The following is a 10,575-nucleotide window of genomic DNA, read 5'->3' as shown; positions in this document are numbered from 1 at the left end:
TTGTCTTGACACACACAAACACACACATGCACACACGCAGGCACACACAAAAGAAACACAAGAGTTATAAACATGAATGCCAGAAGAGGGTGCTATCAGGCTTTGCCAAAACGCCACTTGCCCAACTACCAGTAAATGAACTTTATGAACTATCCTTTCAATCAGTGCTGGATTGCAATGGAGGAATCTGGATCAGCAGAGATGTGCTGCCCCGTGGGCCCATGGGTGAAAAAAATGCTTGCCGGGGGCCTTTGTGCAGAAAAGACTATGTTGTTTCAGCATACCCTTGCCACTCTCTGGCCTGCATCAACAATGTGGTATATGCTGGACTCTCACAGGCAAAGCTCCTGAATCATCAGCATGGCCTCAACTATTGTATGGGGAGATTTTCCAGGGTCTATTGACTAGCACCTGCCCACTCAACATGCCGGCAGCTCATGCTCTCTACCTATACAAGCACACAAACACCCATTCTTTTTAACACAGACATGGTTAAACAAACACATATGTATGCATTCATGTGAACAGTATGTATACAACAGAATTCCTCACCTTTCCAATGCTGGTACTGTATATTAAAAATCATGAGAAGGCAGTTTATTTAGGCCATTTATTATGACATAATTCTTAATCTGTCGTGCACACTATTAATACACTAATACACAAATTTTGTATCCCATGTATTTTAATGATTTTTTAAAAATGTATTATTAACTACATGTTTGCCCAGTGACAGTACTCGTAATATGAAATTTAGTTTTTTTTAAAACTTTGATAATACCAGAGTTTGCAAGACACTTTTCAGAAACACAATAAACCAACAGAGGGGAGTATTGGTTGATGTCAATAGCAGATGTTGAAGCTTTGAGTTGAAAATGAATAGATGGGCTGCCACAGTTTTTCTGATTAACATTTAACACAATTATAGGCTACTGTTTGTGTTAGTTATATTACAATTTGTATATATAATATATAATCATCATCATCATTAAAATAAAAAAAAAGTCTTTAATTTACCAGAAGTTTTTTGTATAATTGCTGTGCTGAGAGATGATCTGTTCTTGGTTTTAAATGGAACAAAACAGAACAGGAGAGCTTTAAGTTAGTTCATTGTATTTCATTTATTATTAAATAGTTAAGGAACAATCAACTACACAATGAAAGACCTAAAACTCCTGAACACGGTGGATGGAGCCAACAATTGGATGCATGGCATTCCAGTCAGTGAGGCGGTGGTACTCGCCTCTCTCCAACAAATACTGACGTCCCCTGTAGTTAGGATGCTCGAAGAAGACCCAGGCTCCATCCAGAGCATTGCAGGAATGGACCTCACGATGACAGAAGCGGTCAGACAGGGAGAGCCAGTCCTCATTGCACTGCATAATCTGACCCTGAAAGTCAGGACGCTCATATAGACGAATACGAAAAATGCCAGTATTCTACAAAATAGAGAGCCAATGGAATACATCTGAATGTTCAAGCAAGACACGTTGTGGATTATAGACATTCAAAATACATTACATTGTTTTTAAAAATATACATTTAATTTAAGCCAATCCAGAAAGAGCAGATCAATCAGTGCCAACCAAATCTTCATAATCCTGATGCTAAACTATGTGGCTCTAAGGTAGAGATAAGAATAACAATTATCAATTTTTGTGGCAAAGAAAAGTTTTCTATTGTAAATGTTCAGTATTATTTCCTTCTCTTTTTAATGGCATGACTTAAAATGCTATTAATTTCTCTTACTCTGCTGTGTACCCATGTTTTTTTGTTGTTGTTGTTATTAACCATTTTTAATGATTCCATTCATAAGACAAACAAACAAACACAAAATAAAATATGGAATCAATTATATACATTAAACCCCTCCCCCAAACTTCCTGTTCAATACAAAAGCAACCAATGGAAGTGACCAATGAGCCAAATATCTGAGACCGAATGCATAATAATAAAACAAAATTTTGGGTAGGCCTAGCCCACCTTTGTCAGTCGGCCTATGTAACTTATTGAAATGTAATCTGGGATGCTAACCATTCCAAATGAAGGACTTTGCTATGCTATCAAATTGCTTGAAATAAGAGAGGGGAACATCTACAGGGAGAGATTGTAGCAGGTAACTGAATTTTGGAATACAATTCATTTTAATAACATTAACCTTCCCAATCATAGATAAATGTAATGAAGCCCACCTGCCCACATCGCTCGAAAACCTTTTTATTAAGGGGTCAAAATTAACAGGATGGCACCCGGCTGAAAAGTCATTACTGGGTAGTACGCTGTCAGAGCCAAAGCTTCGGATTTAGACCAGTTGACTCTGTATCCTGAGAAATTAGAAAAGGAATTAATAATTCTGTGGCGGTAAGGCATAGATCTAGTGGGGTCAGAGACGAATAATAAAATCTCATCTGCATAAAGCAAAAACTTATACGCCATAGCTCCCACCACCACCCCTGGAAAATCATCTTCCTTTCTTATTGCAGCTGCTAATGGTTCCAGGTCAAGACAGAACAATAATGGGGAAAGAGGGCAACCCTGCCGGGTGCCCCTATCCAGAGTAAAATAATCAGAAATTAATCCATTTGTTTGTACCGCCAATGCCGTCTGGCCCCGGAGCCTTGCCTGTAGCAAGGCCTTAATTACCTCGCCAAGCTCCTCAAAGGTCATCTCAGAATCAAGAGCATTTTTTTGCTCAGCCATCAGTTTAGGGAGTTCTAATGGTTCCACAAAATTTCTAATATCTTCATCAGTAGACGAAGATGTGGAGCTATAGAGATCAAGATAGAATTCTTTAAAAGCATTATTAATATCAATGGCTGAGGTAAAAATTTCACCACCAGCAGATTTCACGGAGGAAATAGTAGAAAAAGACTCTCTCTGCTTTATATATCTAGCCAGAAGCTTCACTGCTTGTACCCTGACTCAAAGTATGACTGTCTTGCCCTGAATAGCCAAAACTCCACCTTCTGCAACAAAATAGTATTATATCTGTATTTCAATTGGGTCAATTCTCTGAGGCCATCAGATGACATTTGGCGCTTCAGCTCTGCCTCTGCGCTTTAATATTCTGTTCCAACTCCATGAGTTCTCGTGCTTTGGATTATTTGATGAATCAGGCATACTGTATGATCCGACCCCTAAGAACCACCTTAAGTGCCTCTAAAGCCACGCCCACAGAGGATACTGAGGACCAGTTGGTCTCCATATAAAACATTGATTTCAGCCTTTAAAATTTGTTGGAATTCAGGATTTTGCAAAAGGGATCCATTAAAGCACAAACTATATGATTTTCTTTTCTCCATATCAAATCAAATCAAATCAAATCAAATCACTTTATTGTCACACAGCCATATACACAAGTGCAATGGTGTGTGAAATTCTTGGGTGCAGTTCCGATCAACATAGCAGTCGTGACAGTGATGAGACATATACCAATTTACAATAACATCAAATTAACACAACGCAATTTAAACATCTGTTATACATAATTAAACTCAACTTAAAACATCAAATTAACACAACACAATTTAAGCATCTGTTATACACATAATTACACTCAACTTAAAACATCAAATTAACACAACACAATTTAAACATCTGTTATACATAATTACACTCAACTTAAAACATCAAATTAACACAACACAATTTAAACATCTGTTATACACAAAATTACACTCAACAATATACAAATAATAACATACACTGTACAGTATACAATATGCTGTTTTTGTTTTTTTGTTTTTTACTATATAGATACTATATAGATACACATTATTCAATAAAAATTAAAAATTAAAATATATATAAAAAAAGATATATATATATATATATATATATATATATATATATATATATATATATATATATATATATATATATAGAATGTACAGTATTGTACTGTATTGACATTCAGGCTGTCGGTTGATAGTCAGTTGTTAAGAGAGACATAATATAATAACAGTAATATAATTTATGACAGTCCAGTGTGAGATAAAAGAGTAATAAAGTGCAGGGCTGATGTATTTTGATCGTGGGAGATCAAGAGTTCAGAAGTCTGATTGCTTGGGGGAAGAAGCTATCATGGAGTCGGCTGGTGCGGGTCCTGATGCTGCGATACCGCCTACCTGATGGTAGCAGTGAGAACAGCCCATGGCTCGGGTGGCTGGAGTCTCTGATGATCCTCCGAGCTTTTTTCACACACCGCCTTGTATATATTTCCTGGAGGGAGGGAAGCTCATCTCCGATGATGTGTTTGGCAGTTCGCACCACCCTTTGCAGTGCTTTGCGGTTGTGGGCAGTGCTATTGCCGTACCAGGCGGATATACAGCCAGTCAGGATGCTCTCCACAGTGCAGGTGTGGAACCGTGTGAGGATGTGGCGGTTCATTCCAAACTTCCTCAGCCATCTCAGGAAGAAGAGGCGCTGATGAGCCTTCTTCACAACGACTTCAGTGTGGACGGACCATGTGAGTTCCTCAGTGATGTGGACACCCAGGAACTTGAAGCTGCTGACTCTCTCCACTGGTGCTCCATTGATGGTGATTGGACTGTGTTCTCTGTCTTTTCTTCTGAAGTCCACCACAAGTTCCTTTGTCTTACTGACGTTGAGGGAGAGGTTGTGCTCCTGACACCAGTGTGTCAGAGTGTGCACCTCCTCTCTGTAGCCTGTTTCATCATTGTCAGTGATCAGACCTACCACCGTCGTGTCATCAGCAAACTTAATGATGGCATTGGAGTTATATGTTGCCACACAGTCATGTGTGTACAGGGAATACAGTAGTGGGCTGAGAACACAGCCCTGCGGGGCTCCAGTGTTGAGGGTCAGTGATGAGGAGATGTTGCTGCCTATTCTAACCACCTGGCGTCTGCTTGACAGGAAGTCCAGGATCCAGCTGCACAGCGAGCTGTTTAAGCCCAGAGCCCGGAGTTTCTCATCTAGCTTGGAGGGCACTATGGTGTTGAATGCTGAGCTGTAGTCTACAAACAACATTCTCACATAAGTGTTCTTTTTTTCCAGGTGGGAGAGAGCAGTGTGTATTGTAGATGCAATGGCATCATCAGTGGAGCGGTTGTTGCGGTATGCAAACTGCAGCGGGTCAAGATGGAGTGGTAATACAGAGCAGATGTAATCTCTGATTAGTCTCTCAAAACATTTGCTGATGATGGGGGTCAGAGCAACAGGACGCCAGTCATTTAAACAAGTTATTTTTGATTGTTTTGGAACAGGCACAATGGTGGATGTTTTAAAGCATGTGGGGACTACAGACAAAGAGAGGGAAAGGTTGAAAATGTCCGTAAAAACACCAGCCAGCTGGTTCGCGCACGCTCTGATGACGTGGCCCGGAATGCCGTCTGGACCCGCGGCTTTGCGGATATTCACCCGTCGGAAGGATCGGGTTACATCCGCTACAGAGACGGAGAGTGAACTAACCTCTGTAGCTTCGGCCGTGAGAGCTCTCTCCGCGAGGGCGGTGTTATTTCCCTCGAAATGAGCATAAAAAGTATTTAGCTCATCCGGTAGAGAGGCAGCGGTGTTCATGGCGGAGTTTTTATTCCCTTTAAAGTCCGTGATGATGTTAATTCCCTGCCACATGCTTCTAGAGTTGGTGGTGTTAAACTGTCCTTCAATCTTGCTCCTGTACTGGCGTTTTGCTGTTTTGATAGTTTTTCGGAGGGCATAACTGGCTTGTTTATGCTCCTCCGCGTTCCCGGAATTAAAAGCGGAGGTCCGCACATTAAGTGCCGCGCGAACATCGCTATTGATCCACGGCTTCTGATTCGGATAGATTCGCACAGTTCTGGTCGGAATCACTTCCTCTACGCACGTTCTGATGAAACACATTACGCTATCAGCGTAAAGCTCGATGTCGTCATCAGAGGCGGACCGGAACATCTCCCAGTCCGTGTGATCAAAACAGTCTTGTAGCGTAGAGTCTGATTGGTCCGACCAGCACTGGATCGTTCTGAGGGTGGGTGCTTCCTGTTTCAATTTCTGCCTGTAAGCGGGCAGAAGCAGAATGGAAGAGTGGTCCGATTTGCCAAATGGTGGGCGGGGGACGGATTTGTAGCCATCCCTGAACGGAGAGTAGCAATGGTCCAAAACCCGGTCCCCTCGTGTGTTGAAACTAATGTGCTGGTGATATTTTGGTGCGACTGATTTTAAACTGGCTTTATTAAAGTCCCCGGTCACAATGAACGTGGCCTCAGGGTGCGCGGTTTCCTGCTCACTTATACTCCCATACAGTTCCTTGAGTGCCCGGTCTGTGTCGGCTTGTGGGGGGATGTACACAGCAGTGATAATGACCGCTGTGAATTCCCTCGGTAGCCAGAATGGTCGACACAGAAGCATAAGAAATTCCAGATCAGGAGAACAGAAAGACTTGATGGAATGTACGTTACTCTGATCACACCAGGATTTGTTGATCATAAAACATACACCACCTCCTCTAGTTTTACCTGAGAGGTCTTTCGCTCTGTCCGCTCGGAGCATGGAGAACCCCGCGGGTTCAATGGCTGAGTCTGGAATCTCCGCAGACATCCAAGTTTCCGTAAGGCAGATAATGCAGCAGTCCCTCGTCTCTCGTTGGAAAGAGATCGCGCTTTCAGCTCGCAGAGCTTGTTATCCAGAGACTGAACATTTGCCAGTAGAATAGTGGGTAGCGGGGGTCGATTTGCACGGCGTCTTACTCTGATGAGAACGCCGGCTCTGTTTCCCCTTTTCCTCCTGCGTTTCCGCGGCCGTGCTGCCCAGACAAAGGGCTCCGCTTGCGTGTTTGTAAACAGCGGGTCGGCATTGAGGAATGTGAAGTCCGGTTTTCGGTGTGAGATCGCTGAACCAATGTCCAAAAGTGTTTGTCTGTCGTAGACAATAAGGCAGACAACATCCAAGACAAAAAACATAAGAATTGTAAACAAAACAAACAAACCATTGCTATGTTGTGTCGGAGATCGCAACGCAGCAGCCATACTCGGCGCCATCTTGAGTCCGTTTGATGGCATATGTGGCAACACCTCTAAACTCACCAGGGCGTGATCTGAGAATAAGATGTTTCCAACTGAGGAATTCAACAGGTGAAATGACGGACTTAGATATAAAAAAAATCTATTCTATGATAAATCTTATGGACTGCAGTTGAGCTGAAACTGCACACACTCCTTCCATTTTTAAGCAGGCAATCAGTGCTAATTCGGACAGACATGAAACAATAACTAAACTGATTGGGGTGTTCATGTGGGATTTCCATGTATGATTAAAATACTCAAGCAGCATTATCACAACATCCCTTCTCGTATGCATTCTAATAGAAAGGTTATTCCTTTTATAGTTATGTACAGCTTCCGAATATTGAATATGTTGAGATGAGTTTGAAGAGCACTTTATGTTGATGTATGTAGCGTATTAGTGCAGGTATTAACTTAAAATGTTCATTTTGTAATTATAGATTTTTTTTTTAAGTTAATTAACCATGGTTTTACTATAGTAATACTGTAGTAACCATGACTGCTGTCACCATGGTTTTCTGAGCAGAAATCATGGTTTTGATGCAATTAACCATGGTTTTATAACAGTAATACTATAGTTTCTATATAGTAACCATGATTTGACTATATATTGTAACCATGACAGTAACCATGTTTATATTGTGGTTACTATGATTTTACTACAAATGCCATGGTTAAGCTATGGTTACTGTTGTAAATCAATGATTGTTATTAAAGGGCAAACCTTTTGAAGTGTTTACCAAACAGATTATTCTTTGGATTTGGCAGTAATATAATTATTTTTTTGAACAAAGCAAATACTGAACCGTACCAAAACCATGACCCTTAAACTGTGATACAAACCGAACCGTGAGAAATTCGAACCATTACACCCCTAGTGGGCATGTAAATGTTTTACGGCCATCCTTATCATCTATTCTCAATTTGGCCAGGAATATCAGAGCAAATGCGACCTTCCATTGATGTAAGAGTTTCTTGCATTCCTTGAATCAATCACGTTTCTCTCTTGTTGAATTCGTAAAATCTGGGAACAAGAAAATGCTGTGGTTCTTCCAAGAGAGCCTTCCTTTACTCCTTGTCTCGTGTAACACAAGATCTTTATCGGATGATCTCAGAAATTTGGCCAGAATTGATTGGGGCCTGTCTCCCTCCACGGATCTCCATACCGGAACCCTGTGAGCTCGCTCAATTTCCAGCTTATGGCCTGTTATGTCGAGCAGACTCAGAAAGAGCCCATCCAGAAATTTCACCATGTCTCGACCTTCTTCGTCTTCAGGAATTCCAACAATTTGGACGTTATTTTGCCAGTTACTTTTCCCAGACGTGCTCCAAATCTACTTTGGTTGCTAGCGGATTAGCAACTAATTCCCTCTCTGATGACTCCAGATAATCGATCCGTTTCTCGACATCCCCCACTCTTGTAACCATATCAGTGAATTTCGTCTCCATGGCAGTGATCGATTGACGTATTACAGCAAAACCTCCAAGTCAGCAACGACCTCAGCCAGCATTGCCGACACTTTCAGCAATTTGTGCTGAATGTCCTTCACTTCTCCAGCCAAATTGACTCCCTGGTCCGCGGCCTCAGTCAGGTGTATGATGCTTGAGCACGTAAGTGTTTTTAAATGTCTCCAGAGGATTTTGAATTCTTTGACATATTGTCTTCCTAGAACAGTTAAGGATCAGGGTGTATCGAATCTCACCGGTTTATGACATGAAAAGTATTAAAACTGGCAAAGTGCGCAGAGCTCGCCGTTCACACGTCCGAACCTCACATGGCGTCACGTGACCTTCCTGTGTACCCATGTTTAACCAATTTGAAACAGCATCATTATTTGCAATCTATTTCATATTTATTATTATTATTTTTTTAATCTAAATGAGCAGATTATGCAAAAACCTGCTCCAAAAACAAAACAATATGTGAAACTGTATGATGCAATACAGATTCTGGTAGATTTTGAGTCCAAGAAAACTCTTCCTCTACTACTCTTTAGTGTGGCACAAACTGTATGCCTGGTGTGTAGGTGACAGTTGGGAAATGAGGAAGACAGACAAACAGCCCACTTATGGTTCTCCAAACAGGAATGACTTACATTTCGCACCAAATGACAGGACCTGATAGAGTCACTTTAGCCCATCCAGCGTTGGTAATCAGGATACTCTCCTCTGGTTAGGATATCCTGGCAGCCCATGAAGTTTGGGTGCTCATACAAAACCCAGGCCCCACTTTCAACTTGGATGGAGTTACAGTGGCTAAAGTGGGACGACAGCTCTGGGCAGTCCATGCTGCACTCATAGGAATGTCCCTGAATGTTTCTGTACTCATAAAAGACAATCTGTGCATGTGGGTGGGGTAGGGGTGGGATTGGAGGGGGGAGACAGTGGAAGATACAGAAACATACTGTAGACTGACCCAAGGAGAACACTGTAATGCAAAATACAGCACAATCTTTCTTTCTTTTCCCATTCTGTTCAGGTTTGGGGCTAATTTCATTCCTGCTTCCGATGTATGAAGTGTTTTGAAAGGGCAATGAGCGAGATTTATATGTTCACTTGCTCTGCCAGACAAATCATGCAATACTGCGATTGTTTCTAGATTGTTCTTGCAGATTTATGCAGTAGCCATTGTATGGAACTCTGACCTTTTGGTCCTGCAATGGCTGATTCTGTAAAATATTTATTGGGCCAATATAATTGTTTTCCAGTCGATGGTACTGGCATAGTTAATGCAGCATTGGCTTCAAGCCACACGCTCATATTCTATGAGGTGTAACACCTGCTTTTGAATGAACTGATGCGCTTCTGTTTGTATGCCCCACTCTAATCAATTGGACAGCAGATTCGTTATGATTCTGCACTAGAAAGTATTTGTGCTGTAAGTTGCAATGCATTTCAAAAGTGAATTGTTTTATTTTTAAACCATGATAATATAATGCATGTGTATTATGCCATAGAGTAATGAAATTGTGATATGAAGCTGTGGTGAGGCTCTTTTATTCTGCTTAACAAAGATAAGCCCTAAAGTAGTCAAGCTGTCATGAAGTCTGTCTCTGCTATGAAGAAGATGTCATGGTCAAAATGTCAACAGAGCTTTGCTGCTGTCAACAGAAGAAAAAAAAATATGATAGATGTTTTTTTCTGCTGTGAAGGACGCCAATATTAATAAATTAGCAATTGTATTTTCAAGAATCACATACATTTGATTACATTGTTTTTATTTTTAATTAACACCAAACAAGTTTTCACAGAGCATTTAAAAAGTCTTTATAATCTGGACCACCTGTATTAGTTTTGTGACAGTTCTGAAAATTCAGTGTCTTAAAAACTCACCATTGTTCATTTTTTCAAATATTGTAAAATGTATATATGGTGCTCATAAGTTTGCAACTTTGCCTACTCCTTACAGAATCTCTAAGAAGTTTGAGAGATCCTAAAAAATGGCCTTTGTTTTTATTTAGTACTGCTCTAAAGAAGCTGCTTAACAGATATTTAAATATATTCCACAAGACAAAATAATAAATGAAATAACCCAAATGATCCTGTCCAAATAAATACACACTCTCCAATG

The 10,575-nt window shown here is 40.8% G+C and overlaps 1 protein-coding gene across 1 annotated transcript; it reads right to left on the bottom strand.

Annotated features, from left to right (window-relative positions):
- Window positions 1-1,166: 1,166 nt before the first annotated feature.
- On the bottom strand, window positions 1,167-9,501 carry crygs3 (crystallin, gamma S3). Its single transcript, XM_051710784.1, is given in 3 exon segments — window positions 1,167-1,439; window positions 9,101-9,343; window positions 9,454-9,501. Coding segments are annotated over 3 exon segments (564 nt in total).
- Between the last annotated feature and the right edge of the window lie 1,074 nt (window positions 9,502-10,575).

Source organism: Myxocyprinus asiaticus, chromosome 11, assembly GCF_019703515.2.
Source record: "Myxocyprinus asiaticus isolate MX2 ecotype Aquarium Trade chromosome 11, UBuf_Myxa_2, whole genome shotgun sequence".
Classification (NCBI taxonomy): Eukaryota; Metazoa; Chordata; class Actinopteri; order Cypriniformes; family Catostomidae; genus Myxocyprinus; species Myxocyprinus asiaticus.
Note: the sequence above shows the minus strand (reverse complement) of the source record. Positions and strands in the feature narration are given on the sequence as shown.